The 14,796-nt window shown below is 35.2% G+C and overlaps 2 protein-coding genes across 2 annotated transcripts; one reads left to right on the top strand and one right to left on the bottom strand.

The window, feature by feature from the left end:
• Positions 1 to 1,708: 1,708 nt before the first annotated feature.
• LOC144849557 (uncharacterized) lies at positions 1,709 to 6,045 on the bottom strand. Its single transcript, XM_078706499.1, has 7 exons — positions 5,736 to 6,045; positions 4,463 to 4,703; positions 4,082 to 4,310; positions 3,735 to 3,857; positions 3,267 to 3,486; positions 2,786 to 2,924; positions 1,709 to 2,540 (listed from the first exon to the last, which is right to left on the bottom strand). Exons 1-7 carry the CDS (start codon positions 5,852 to 5,854, stop codon positions 2,055 to 2,057), a joined length of 1,557 nt encoding a protein of 518 aa, XP_078562625.1. The 5' UTR covers positions 5,855 to 6,045; the 3' UTR covers positions 1,709 to 2,054.
• A 914-nt stretch (positions 6,046 to 6,959) lies between these two features.
• On the top strand, positions 6,960 to 14,728 carry LOC144850575 (serine/threonine-protein phosphatase 2A 65 kDa regulatory subunit A beta isoform-like). Its single transcript, XM_078707876.1, has 12 exons — positions 6,960 to 7,084; positions 7,704 to 7,794; positions 8,564 to 8,664; positions 8,956 to 9,188; positions 9,564 to 9,711; positions 10,180 to 10,335; positions 10,464 to 10,652; positions 10,836 to 10,921; positions 11,307 to 11,590; positions 11,935 to 12,232; positions 12,526 to 12,617; positions 12,813 to 14,728. The coding sequence occupies exons 1-12, from the start codon at positions 7,004 to 7,006 to the stop codon at positions 12,836 to 12,838; spliced, it is 1,785 nt and encodes a 594-aa protein (XP_078564002.1). The 5' UTR covers positions 6,960 to 7,003; the 3' UTR covers positions 12,839 to 14,728.
• The last annotated feature ends 68 nt before the right edge of the window (positions 14,729 to 14,796 follow it).

Genomic DNA, 14,796 nt, shown 5'->3' on the forward strand with positions numbered 1-14,796 from the left:
GTGCATTGAGGTTAAACTTGGTGTTAAAATTATATGGTAAAGTTCAGATTTGATATAATTATTGTCTGTGAATTTATTTCCAAACGGAAGTTGTCTTGAGTACCAAACAGCTGTAATAGACCTACCATTATCATCTGTAGTATTACTAATACTATTAGTTTCCTAGATTGACCGGAAGTCCCTCGCCCCTCTTCGCTCTATAACGACTTATCGTTTTCGAGATGGTCACTTTCAAAACTACGCAGCTATCGAGTCTAAAAGTCATTTTGCACACACTGAGAAACAAAATGAGTATGTTCAGAATGACGTTTGGACTCAATAGCTGCTAGTCGTGTGACGAGTCGTAAAAAAAGAAAGGTCAGTATTCTTCAGGACGGTCGAAACTTATTTGTGACGTCACCAGTATGACAATGACAGTTACAATTGTATCACATTGTATTAATCGGCCCAACAGCTTATTGTGTGGATTGTCTTTGCCGTAGCTCTGAGGATTATTCGTTAAGCCGGACATCTTCCTTTTGTTTACGTATGACGAAGTATCCCCGCCGGGTTTGGTCCGCATTGTGTTGCGTACTGGTGCGAAACGAGTGTGACACCAGCTGATTTGAATAGTATAAAGCTCTGTCTACGCTATCAAACTTCATGCGACAAAATATCATCATCATCATCATCATAATAACATTTATATGGTAGTGATATGTCCAAATATGGTAGTGATATGACATCACCATGTCCATATGGGCACATCACATTTGTTTTTCACCTACATTTTGTTAGGGTAAACAGAGCTTAAAGAGAAGGAGAACAAGTCTTATATGAATATTACTCAAATAAATATTTATTATGTACAGTAGGCTTTTCTTACCCTTCAAAGATAATAATCATAATGTATCAAAAAATACGGAAGAGGTTCGAATAACAATTGCGCTCGTTCATAATAGACAATAATTGTAAAACATAGAATTCTAAATTTAAATATACACAATCTGCTGATCAACTAAATGAAGTTTAAACAAAAATGTGAAAGCAATGTGAATTACACAGCAGCACCGTATTGAAAGTAAATGATAAAGGATATCGATACGATACGAATTAGGCCTACACACTATTAATAGGTACGGGGCGTCGTACTAATAATTGTATCTACACAATGGTTCTGTTGTAACATAACATGTCCCAAACGGCGCCCCGTATTATGAATGTTATTACTTTGAGTGAATTCGCTCTTCCCTGGTATAATGTAGTAAAACCAGGTAAATGATCCTGTACATTAATTCAAACCCTTGCATATTGGCATGTTTTATATTATTAATGTTGTTCTATGTTCATAATAATTGGCACAACATACATAAACATATATATTACATTATTCCCCAGGAAGTATGTTGGAAGTATGTTGGCTCGGGAATGAATGTTATTTAGACATCATGGAACGACTGTTGGCAAGTCAAGAGTGAACACAGATCTGGACACGTACGTGTACCCATGTATTAGTGCACCATAAGTCAATATGTATAATTCTATTCATTTTAAACATTGTATGATATTTGAGTGGGTCTATAATCGCCATGACAGTTCTCAAGGCTACAAAACTTCTGCTACCAACTTTTCAAAATGACTCATCTGACAAGAAGGACAAAAATGACATTAAGTAGAATTGGAGTCGCTTAACTTAACCACAAATGAAAAAAAAAATATTGTTATCGAATTATGTTACAAAAATATTCTTTATATTCGTTTATAATGTATGACTGTGATTTGTGGACTGAGAACAAATCATAAAATGGCGGCTGGAGCGACGTGGTAATGCTTAATTTTTATATAATACTTAGTACGTGCTCATCGATAATGTAATTTAAGGTAATATTTTCAATTCCGGTGACAAAGAGTTCAACGGGAATTCAATTTCTTAATTAGGTTATAAAAAGGTCATCCTTAAAATGGATATTTTTTCTGAATATAATTTAAAGGACAACCAACTGGTTTTGACAGTTTTAGTCCAAAAAAGATGCACCAAAGGATCGGAACCCGTCTTGGTACCGTTTATGGTTCCACTAAGTTACCGCCAAGCCGTCCTTCCGTTTTTCGACATAATCGCCAATTGTTTGTTTGTTTGGCATGTTTTTTAGCCCCTTGCGAGTTTTCAGCTGTTGTTGTAGTAGGTATGCTTGTGCCTTACATAACTGTGGTCGTGTACCCTTGTACGTGTCCTTATGCACTGTCATAAAATCAAACTGCCCAGAATGTTCAATAGGTGCCGGGTCTGGCTTGAAATTCTCTACAGGGTCCGATTTCTTCGGAGTGAACGTAGCCCCAGTCCATGACTGTATCTCCATGCTGCCCTGCGGCTTCACGTACGATGAGGTAGTTTCGTGAAAGTCTCCGTATCGTACTCTTGGCTTAACTTTCCAATCTTTGTAGAATTTCTTGTTTATTGTCTGATCGTGAAACGTCGCAGAGCGCGGTTTTTGGTTGGTGTGCGGTCGGCGGTGAGACGGTGGAATGTGAGCTGCTTTCAGATCGATTGGTTTATACGTCATCTGAAAACAGAAATAATATTATAGTACAATATTATAGAGAACCCCTCATTTAGGACACCCCTATTCCAGTGAAACGAACGAGTGTCGTCACTGCAGGCTGGGACGTCCCATCGATAAATAAATTGAAGTGAGGGGAAACACTGTATACTGGTATGTTTCAACACGGTTCAAACCTACTCGTGTCTTTGTCTCAAATGGCGCCCCGTATTAACGTAATACGCAATACGTTATCATTTTGTACGTACCTTGTTGGTTGTATTTGTTTCAAAGCTGACGTTTGGCGGTTTATACTCGTCCATATCATGTCGTATTAATTCTCGTTTTGGGTTGGTTTTCACATCGTGCCCTCCAAACTCCATTTGCTGCTCCGTCTTAAATTCTAACCTAAAATTAGAATAATCAAATATAACGTTAACATTTGCATGTGAAATAAGTAGGCTTAAATAACACGGTGACGTCATTGCTGTATACGATCACGTAACTAATGTTCAGATCAATGCACTTTATATTAAGTACAGACGATTCACGAGTCATGTGACAGGATGGTTGGTTTGAATTCCAAATGTAGCGCCTACTCGGAAGTTCTTGCGAAACACTCCATGGAGAATTGTTTAACTTTTGAGTCCTATCTTTCAAATACCATTATTCACGTACTGATGTATTACCGTTAGTCATATATAAGAAAAAGAAAGAAGAATGAATAGCATGTAGGCCTAGCTGTACTACCTTGAGTCCATGCTTAGACGTATCGTGGAAGGTGGCGGCGTAATTGGCTTCGCTGGAAGAGGTTGACTACGATACGTGGGGAAGTCGTACATGTGCTGCGTCTTGCCGTGGAAATGTCCTTGCGTTTTGATCGTGGGGTTGCGTTTCACCCGTTCTGCTCGGTGACCAGTACCGTTATCGAGGTACGTAGCCTGGTTAACGGTTAAGTGATCGTGATGTCCTGCAATGAAATATATATTTTAAGGGTTGCCAGTATCGTAAATTATGCACATAGTAGCCAACGCATTCGGGTATTTAAACATCATCTGGTTGACGCGAATCGGCAATCATCCGACGCGTCATGTATGGTGTTTGACGCAAACGTGTGTTTTATTTGCGTTCTTTTGCACTATTCATATGTATTCTGTTGGAAAAAGTATAAGGCTAGACCGAATAACAATATTAACACAAAAAGTGATCATTATATACCTTCTAATGATAAATTGCCTTCGGCAATTTTAACCATTTTAACTGGTTCAGCAATAGCGCCCGGGAAATCGTGTTGGGTCGTTGATTTCATGTGTTCCATTTTTCCAGGGTAAATAATCGAACCTGAAATTAATTCACAACAAAACGTTTTACTATTACGACATAAATAGGTCTTCACAAACTTTGCGTTGAAATAGATATCACACGGGACGTGAATAATAAGTGTCTTTGATGGTAGGTGCCATTAAAGCACTTTTTTCACGTGCATGTTCACATAATTTGAGTTAGGTTCATCAACCTATAATATACCAATATTGAATAATCTTTGTGAATAAATTATAAGTTACCTGTAAAAGAAGGATATTCACTGAATGCGGGAGCTGGGTTACTGTTCCAATGTTTAAACTGCTCCTTGTTTGTTGTTCGGGAATCGAACTTTGCCGAAGTGTTTCCTCGTCCGTGTTTCGTCATTGGTCGGCGCATTTGGATATTCGGAAAAGCCACGTGACCTGGGTACGTCATTTTATACACAGTGTTTCCATCCAATGGAACGTTAGATGGTTCGTAAGTTTGTTTCTGTCATAAAAAATATTCTAAATGTTAAGTTGGATATATTTATTTTCTGACCCAATATTGACGTCTATAGTGGTGTGTGACATTGGTATTATCAGTGTGCGCATTTTACGCGCAGCTATGACGTAATATAACGTCATCACAAGGCCGCTTACCTGTGTAATTCTTTCCGGTTTTACTACGGGGCAATTGACGAAGTCTGTGCGTTGGATTGTGTTCAAGTCCATCGGAGGTCGGTTACGATCACGTGGTGTTGCAGGAGGAATGATGGGTAGTCTTCTGCGGTTGCCAGGATACGCTACGTACGTGCGTTGGTAATCGCTAAGCGTGCAATCTTTGTCAACTGGTTTGGTTGGTTTAGCGCGTTTTTTACAATCCTTGTGGTGAACATGGCGACTGAAAAAGTATATAAAAGAATTTTAAATTAAGTTATTGCTTTTAAAATGCTAAAGCATAGTTGATGAGGAGGAAGATTAGAAGACTCTTCCCGGGGTGTAGGGGTTAAACAGTAATCAGTGACGACATTTTTTTAGAAACATGTCATACACGTGACGTCATCATGTAATGTTTAATAACTACCGTTGGTAATTATAGATCCAGCGAACATTAATGAGTAAATGATAGTCGTACGTGCATTTGACTTTGGTAGATAATTGATAGAATGACTGAACCAACAGTTCCAAAGTCTACATTGCATGCCTGTCAGCTTTCTTGACGTCCTCTGAACATTTGTTTGTTTTTTTTTCCGATTTGTCCGGCGGCCTTGGATATAATATTAAGAATCATAACAATTGCTCAATTATTACCACGTTCGTTTTGAGTTGTGAAAGCTAACATGTTCGCAAGTGTAGCATAGCCAAGACAACGTCAACCTTAATTATTACTAGGCATGTTTATCAAGTGGTATAGCAAAAAAATGCTGTAAAGCCAAAGTGTTTTTTACTCCAAATTCAGATTGAAAATCATAATGTGATGTCATGCCCATATAAGGACATGATGATGTCATATCACTATCATATTTAGGCATCACTACCATATTTGGCACATCACACTTTTTTGTCAAACCAGATAGACAGAGCTTTAGAACAATACAGGGAAGAGTCTCTACGCTAGTTTTAAAACAGGAAACTTAGTTACGTATAAATATTTCAGGTACCAAACTATAATTGAGTGTCAACTATAGGTAGCCTTACAGGTGCTGGTGATCAAGTATTTATGGCTTTTTCAAAATATATTAAAGATCTATACTCTTAACTTGGGATCAGTCACATATTATTTTACTTAGCGGTACCTGTAGGCCTATATTGACTTATCATGTTAAGGCATATATGCGTGTCGAAGAAATAACAGAGTCACAAACGTTTTAGGAGATATGACCGGTTTAAGTTGAAATGAATTAATATTAATTGAACGTCGTTGAAAACTTACCCGCAGTCACAAAGTTCACAAATGCAAGTGAAGTTCGGAAATTGTTCATTCAGCAATTCCATTTCTTGGCTGGTCAGCGAGCCTGCGGTGGCTGGTTGCTGTTCAAATGCACTCGGCATGTTGAAACCTCAGCGATCTTGTACGAGTTAAATGTGTCCTATCAAATTAGCAGCGGCGTCATGTGTGTTGTTTTAATACAACCGAATAAAAGCACGGAATATTTATTATTTCAAATTATTATTAATGAATATTTCAATTTGTAAAAAACAAGCAGAGGAAATTAGCTGTATCAGGTCAGTCGTCGTCAGACTACTACTATCTTTGTTGTAGGCCTATGCAGCACGACAGATTTCAGATTTTGACCCGATTGGCACTCCGCTTGGTTACCTAACAACAACATTAAGTATCTATTGTGACCCCTCATAGCAACAAACGTCAGTGTACATAATTAGTATCGTTGCATTGTGAGGCTTTCAACAGTTGCGTTTGTACGTTTGTACACATTAAACTCTTTTTAACATTAAAATCACTGATGCGTAAACGTGTGACGTAGTAACCATCCCGTTATGGGGCGACGACTTTGAATAGGTCATTTTGCAGTTTTAGTAAAGTTGATAACTTCCGTAGAAACAAACAAAAAAATAAAATAAAATAAAAAAGAAGTTTGTCACTTAAATAACAAAATAAATCGTTCAAGATTTATTGTCCCACAAAAACATAAAAAATGAAGATTAATAAAATCAGACTTTAATACAGTTTTAATAAAGTTATTCACAAAAAAAAACAAAATTAAAATAATATTTCACTTATAAAAGAACAAAAGAAACGTTTAATTTTAACCAAAAACCATTGTCTGACAGACAAAGAGTATTTTTTTTCTTTAAATTACATTTTTTCAGGTAAATAATTTTTTTCGATCCATTGGCCAAAGTGAATAACTATTATATGACATTAAAATTAGATATTAAGAAAAAATTGTTTAGGGGGACAATTAAAAATTCAACCAAAAACCCATTGACTTCCAGTCAATTTTGATTATTTTAAGCTTTAAATTACAGTGTTTTCAAGAAAACCTTTTTTTCCGATAACATTTTTGGTAAAAGTGAATAACTATTATTTTTATGTGACATTAAAATTGCAACAAACATTATTCAGGGGAAAGTTAAGATCTTTGACTAAAAATTCTGAAAAAAATATATAAATAGCGCCCTCAACAATTAACTTTAAAAGCACTGCATGAAACCCGACAGCTAGCTCTACCATTCAAAATGGCGACAAGTGAAAGTGCCGAAGATTCGCTCTACCCAATTGCTGTTTTAATTGATGAACTTCGAAATGAAGACGTTCAGGTAATATTTGTTTTGTTACATATGTTTTTAAGTGTATGTGTATAGTAAAATATATTTGATATTCTAAGTCTGGCACCGATAAATTCAAAGGTTTCAGTATGCAGGAAGACGGTCCGTCGTCGACGACACATCAAACGGGAGGTTCGAATGAAACTTGAGCTTCAGTAAAATGTCAAGTTGTACATTTTTAGTTTTATTTCTTATGAACTCTTATACTAATTGCTTCTCTAAAATATGCGCTGACAGATTTTGTTTGTCGATCAATTTGGCTTTTAAACACACATACAGTAGCCCAGAATACAGGTAAACATGAAAAACCCAGGCCCGGTATTTCTCCGGACGAAGAGATTGTGCTGCTGCTGCAGCCAGATAACTAGGCATAATCCCCGCAAGTCCAGCGGTGTACTGCGTACTTTTTACGCATCCAATTTTAGCTTGCCTAGGCCCCGTGTGGCGGTATTACTTTATTAGCCTACATACAGTTCTGATGAACTCTGTATGTAGTAGCCTATAGTGAGAAGGCATAGCTAGCTATAGGAATAGTGAGTGGTGTGTGTATGCCTATCCAGTATATTATTATTAACTAATTTTAATGAAATGACGTTTATTTGATTTTTAGCTTCGTCTGAACAGTATAAAGAAGTTGTCTACCATTGCACTTGCTCTTGGAGTAGAGCGAACCAGGAGTGAACTCATCCCTTTTCTAACCGGTAAATTCAATCAATCATTTGTTTTTTTGACAGAAGTTATATAACCTTATTTAAATATTCAATTAGGCCTACGATAATCAATGTCTAAAACAACATTGCAATATAATATATATCATTCTCTGTGCAGTATTACAATGACTTTTTAAAATAATAGAAAACTTATTACTTTTGTATACATGTTTTTTAAATTGGTCTGTATTGAATTAATTTGTCAGTTGTTACTGTTGTGTACTTTGAAATTTGCCTTTATGACTCATCATTTGTTATCTACACTTTACCTGTTAATGGCACGAATACCAATAGTTATATTTACCATTGTATTGCATCACCCTACTTGAATTATTAATTACTTTGTTGATAATGTAGTTCTCCCCATATTCCTCAGTTCTACTATAATGCTCTAATTAATATAGGTTTCCCACTAACTGTCACTTATATAACCATTTGTCAAACTAAGAACATAATATTCAATTGTTTCAATTGACTGTCACTGTGAGTGGTCACATTGTTGACATGTATGTACTGTGTATATCATGCATCAATTAAAAATTGTTGTGCTGATTTAAAATGGAATTTAGCTGTTGGAAAATGGCCTAACGTAATTCAGTTGGCTATACAGTGTAGTATAAGAAATGCGATGTGTTTATTGAAAGAAAAAAAATCAGGGGGAAAATATTATCTTTAATAATTGCTTTGTCTTGGTTTGTTTTCAAATAGTTATTTTTATAGAAATTATATTGTTGCTAAAAAAGTAAATATTTCTCTTCAGATACCATATATGATGAGGATGAGGTGTTATTGGCATTGGCAGAGCAGCTTGGTACATTCACCCAGCTTGTTGGTGGACCTGAGTTTGTGGCTTGTCTCTTGGTAAGTCACTTGTCATTTTATTAATCCTAATAGTTGATGAACAGCTATTTATATATTCATATTACCCACCCAAACATTTTCTGTAAAATAGTTTTACAATTTATATCCTTATTTAAAAATAACATCAAAGTCTGAAATAGTTTTATTGAAAAATAAACAGATAATATCAAAAACAGACATTGGATAAAAAAACAGTTTCTTTAGATGAGGCTAAATGCAATTGAAAAAAATGTAGTATTACCAGTGGGCTGCTCTTAACATTTGATGTACACTTGTGTTTTATTCATTTAGCCACCCTTGGAAAGCCTTGCAACTGTTGAGGAAACAGTAGTGAGAGACAAGGCTGTAGAATCCTTGCGCAAACTGTCGGAAGAACATTCAAAGGAGGACATGGAGAATCTGTTTGTTGCCATGGTAAAGCGTCTAGCTGCTGGTGATTGGTTCACTTCACGAACGTCAGCTTGTGGATTGTTCAGCGTCAGTTACCCTAAGTCTTCTGCTGCTGTCAGACAAGATCTTAGAAAGTAATTTAACACTCTTTTCTTAAGCTCTGTCCACACTATCAAACTTTATGTGACAACAAAATGTAATATGCCCATATATAAACATGATGATGTCATATCACTACCATATTTAAGCATATCACTACCATATTTGGGCACATCACACTTTTTTGTCATACTAGTTTGATAGTGTAGACTTTATCTAAAACTTCCCAATGTTCTAATGATACTGTATACATACCTCATTCATTGTCTAGGCTATGTGTTTATTTATTGTATTTGAAACCCTATAATGTAAATAAAAACAACAATGTGATTCATAAGATTACAATCATTTTTAAAATAAATTAAAAATTGTGTTCAATTTCCAATTGCTTCATCGTTTTTTATTTGCAGTCATTTCCGTAACCTGTGTAGCGATGACACGCCGATGGTAAGACGAGCAGCGGCTGGTAAACTAGGCGAGCTGGTTAAGGTTACAGAGATTGAACACGTTAAAGGCGACTTTATACCAATGTTTATCAACTTAGTTGGTGATGAACAGGTACGGTTATGCTAACTTTATAACTTGTAGTAGTAGAGGCCAATTTAACACCCCTTTCACACTGAGGCATCAACACCTGTATTTTGTATGGTTTGTGCACCCCTGTGTGAACACAGACTATGCTTGGCAATGTGAATTACATTTGACTTTTAAAAAAAAAATATAAAATCTTACAATTATTTTTTCACTATAATGTAGGTCCAACTCTACTCACCTGTACCACTGTATAACAATAATATTATAAATCTGTTTATTAAATTCTGTTGATCTTCACCCATTGATATCACTTTACACGAAAATAAATTTAAGCCTTGTTACACATCCTCCTTACGTCATTTCTGTTAACCTCAATGTTTTCTACATGTTCTTTATTATGTAGGATTCATTGAGGTTGTTAGCAGTCTTCTATAAATTCTGCTAACCAATGTTCTGATCCTCAATGTTTTCTACATGTTCTTTATTATGTAGGATTCAGTGAGGTTGTTAGCAGTAGAGGCATGTGTAGCCATTGCTACTTTACTGTCAGATGAGGATACAGAAGCATTGATAATGCCAACACTTAGAAATTGTGCAGAGGACAAATCATGGAGGGTGCGATATATGGTTGCCGACAAGTTCACAGATGTAAGTCAAGAAATGCTTTCTTCTTAATTATTAAAGGTTTTGTTTTACTTATCTTACAGCAACAGTAATCTCCCCTTATTTCTGATAAATATATTGATGGTTTTTAAATTTGTCAATTGTTTTCGTAGCTGCAAGAAGCAGTAGGTCCAGAGCTGACCAGCCGAGACTTAGTTCCAGCTTTCCAAAGTCTTCTCAAAGATTGTGAAGCAGAGGTTCGTGCAGCTGCTTCACATAAAGTAAAAGTATTCTGTGAGAATCTAAAACCTGAGGACAGTAGAGAACAACTTATTATGGTTAATATATTACCATGTGTCAAGGTAAATAAGAGTAATTTATCATTCTCTTTACTTAAGTCAAGATATAAGTGCTTAAGTGAAAAACTGAGGCTTTGTTTATCAAACCATTTCTTAGTACTTGCGTATTGTTCGCCACAACGCCAATTCTATATCGATTTTGTTAAAATTAAAGTTTTTGAATATTATAAACTTGTTTTGTTGTAGGATCTTGTGATAGATGCCAACCAACACGTCAAAAGTGCATTGGCCTCAGTCATCATGGGACTGTCACCAATATTAGGCAAGGACAAGTAAGTAATATCTCATTAACTTAACAGCAAGTAATATGTCATGAATTTACTATTAATATTAGAGTATGCACATTTATTTTGTTTGAAATCACATCCAAAGGTTAATTACAGAATTCCTTATATACAATATTAAATACAATAAAATGCTATACTAAAATACTACAGTATAAAATGAATACAATAAAATTGTAAATTTTCGCCAGTGAAAAAAAATGCTACAAAAAACTTACTGCTAAACTTTCATAAATTATACAGCAAAAATAGAGGTACAGAACTATGTTTCCTCCTAATCGATAATCCATTTTCCCTAATTTATATTGCAGCAATTGCAAATAAAATAATTAGCAAATAAAAATCACAACAAATTTATGTTTTTATTTAACAGAACAATAGAGCACATGTTGCCACTATTTCTAACACAATTGAAGGATGAATGTCCTGAGGTACGACTCAACATCATCAGTAATCTTGACTGTGTAAACACAGTAATTGGCATACAGCAGTTATCACAGTCTTTACTACCGGCAATAGTTGAACTGGCGGAAGACAGCAAGTGGAGAGTAAGGCTGGCTATAATAGAGTACATGCCCCTGCTAGCCGGGCAACTAGGCGTTGACTTCTTTGATGAAAAACTGAATGGTCTGTGTATGACGTGGCTTATAGATCATGGTGAGAACACGTTTTACCGTTCTTTTTTAAAATACTGAGTTAAATTGTTGTTATTCTGATAGTCATTTAGAAATATGTCGTATTGTTTTCATATCAACTCATGATCCTTTCTTGCAAAGTAAAATATCGTTGTGGACAGACAAACGGGCGCCGTTTGGTTGCAGCACTCAACAAGAAGGGACTTTTATAGGGGAGTAGAAAGTGGTGGTATGTGTCGTCCACACCTGTGCACAATTCAGCCCAGTAGACTACAAGTCTCAGGTTATTCCCCATTTACATCAAATAATTTGTAAAGTACAATTTTGTGTTTTTGTAAATAAGTAATATGTTGTTTTTTTTTGCAGTTTTTGCCATCCGTGAAGCAGCTACTAATAACTTAAAAAAGTTAGTTGAGAAGTTTGGTAAAGATTGGGCTAATACTCAAGTCATTCCGAAGATTCTGGCAATGTCACGTGACTCCAATTACCTGCATCGTATGACGTGCTTATTCTGCATCAACGTGTTGGCAGGCGTGTGCGGTCCAGAAATCACGACAAGGTCACTCATGCCCGTCATTGTCAGTCTAGCCAAGGATAATGTTGCCAATGTACGATTTAATGTCGCAAAAACAATTTCAATCGTATTACCTTTAATAGAACCAAAGTAAGTTATCATTCATTCCTATCGTATTTCAATCATATTTGATTTATTATATGTAGCCCTCTAAATCCCCAAAAGGGGTCCCCTAAAAGATGCTAGGTAAGTCTGTATAATTTAATGTCGGCAAAATAATTGCAAACATTACTCCCATGCAAAGTAGGTCAAAATGAAGTGAAAGAATGAATTCAACTATTGCTTTTTCTTTTGGTAGCATTGTGCAAGCTCAAATCAAACCTTTTCCTTTTGATAGCATTGTGCAAGCTCAAATCAAACCTGTTCCTTTTTTCTTTTGATAGCATTGTGAAAGCTGATATCAAACCTTGTCTGGTAGAAATGGAAACGGACACGGACATCGATGTGAAGTTTTACGCAAAAGAAGCTCTCGCATGTAAGTGTACATTTATAAACAAATTCTTAATCTTTAATTGGTTATAAGTTATGGAATAAAAATTTGCATTTAAAAAAATTCTGAATTGTAGTAGTGAAATTTTAAAATAGGAATAGTGTCCGGGCGTAACAATGGTGAAATGAATTGCTGAACGTAAAAATGAAAATAATTTCTTGTGTCTCTTTCTCTTTTCAGCGGCCGATGGAATAATAAATAAATAAACTTACAGAAGTAACATAAGATCTGTGTTCTGTGTGATCATGTGTTATTATCCATACAAAAATAATTATATATAAATTATTATATATAATACTAGCTAATCAACCTAGATGGATTTCAGCTTCAGTAAAATCTGATTATTCTTAAGACAACCAATGAACATAGTTTTAAGATACAGAGATTGGAGGGTCATGACCTCTACTACAATAGACTATAGCGTTTACAACCTCTAATATGATTGGTCAATTTGGGTTCTCACTATAAAAAATTTGACATGGTTGTATAGTATGTATTGATGAGCTCAAAATAAATTTCTTTTTGTATTGAAAGAAATTAATTTAACCGTCTTTAAACTATGAAATGTAAATCGTTTTTTTTTAGAAATATCTGTATAGACACTATTATTATTAAATAAAGCTTAAATAAGCTTGTCGCGTGCATACCTAGGATGCGTTGACCATAACAAACAGAACATTTTCCGCAGATGTACAAAGATTTTTTGAATGTTTTGTCGGTAATTCCGTATGTACACATTGTGTGTTGCTGTCGGTTTGTCTTGGTGTGAGGTAATCTAATTAGCCAATAGCGAGCTCTCGTTTCGGAACGCAAGACAATGGTGATTTAACGATTGTGACAGGTGAAACAATTGATGCGTCCATGTTACGGCCGTTAAATTGTTGTCCCAAAACGAAAGCTCACTTGATTTTTTTGTGCGTAACCTTTAAGCAATTCTTTATATATCTGTACATTTGCACTTTTAAATTCAGTTCCATAAAACAAAGCATCCTAAATGTGTTATTTAGAGGATGCACTTATCATATAACAGTTTTTGAGTTTGATTTCAATCTTCCGTAAAGTAAGAAGTGGGTTTATATAGGAATAATAAAGGGTTACAACTCTTCTAAATATGGACAGGCATGCAAGAACACAAAATATATGTCTTGCCCCCAAAATGTGAGCGACTGAATCAGAAATTGGCCATGGTGTTAAAACATATTTTTTCCTCGTTGAGCGAGATTTTCTAGGGGTTTTCCCGACGGATGGGTTCTACTGTATATGCTGAATCATTCAAATAACTAATTCTCAACATTCTGTCTGTGATGGGTGGTTTATTGCCAATAGTGCTCGGGCACATTAGTGGATGTACCATGCTTGTGTATAGGATGATGTAATATGAAAACATGAATAGAATTCAATAAAAACTAAAATGTGTAAATACAATATTTAGTATTACTGTTTAGCTCTAGCCGCTGTTTTTATATTGTTTCACCACTTGTAGATTTACACCCACTAAGTTCTTGAGTGTTAGTACAAATTAGAATCTGAAATGAGCCAATTGTACTTTGTACCTACTGATATTATCTTTTTAGGGTTAAGTATAGATCACAGAAATACTATTCATTCGTTAAAACCATGAAGATAATATCAGTATGTGTGGCAGTGCAATAAGCACATTCATCTTGTATCTATCAAATCATTTCTTGACCTGTTCTGACCTCTTTCCCCCTTCCTCACTTTCAAATTACAATCATGTTATTTTAGGGTTTTAAACAAATAATCTGTTTGTAAAGGTTAAACAATAGCAGTTTGTATCATAAATTCATATTCTAAGAAATTTCTTACTACAGTATAATATTTGATAATTCTGTTAATGAATTCAAACTGGGATTTTAATGGTTACAATGTGACAAATACAAATGTTATATATTATTGAGACATGTATAATGAGAGGCAACTATATTTAAAATAGTTGTCTCGCAGCGTATAATTGTACATCTGATAGTTTTCTTCCCAAGTTTTTTTTTTACCGTTTTTGAATTGTGAGTGTTTGCATATTCTGTACGTGGACACAATCCAGTAAAACAAATTAAATGTTATGTACAAGACTAAAACTACTATATAAATGTGTTTGGTATGTATGTCACGGAGCTGGCGGCTTGGCTGGTGAACCTTTAGCCAT

This window comes from Antedon bifida, chromosome 8 (assembly GCF_963402885.1).
Source record: "Antedon bifida chromosome 8, ecAntBifi1.1, whole genome shotgun sequence".
In the NCBI taxonomy this organism is placed as follows: domain Eukaryota; kingdom Metazoa; phylum Echinodermata; class Crinoidea; order Comatulida; family Antedonidae; genus Antedon; species Antedon bifida.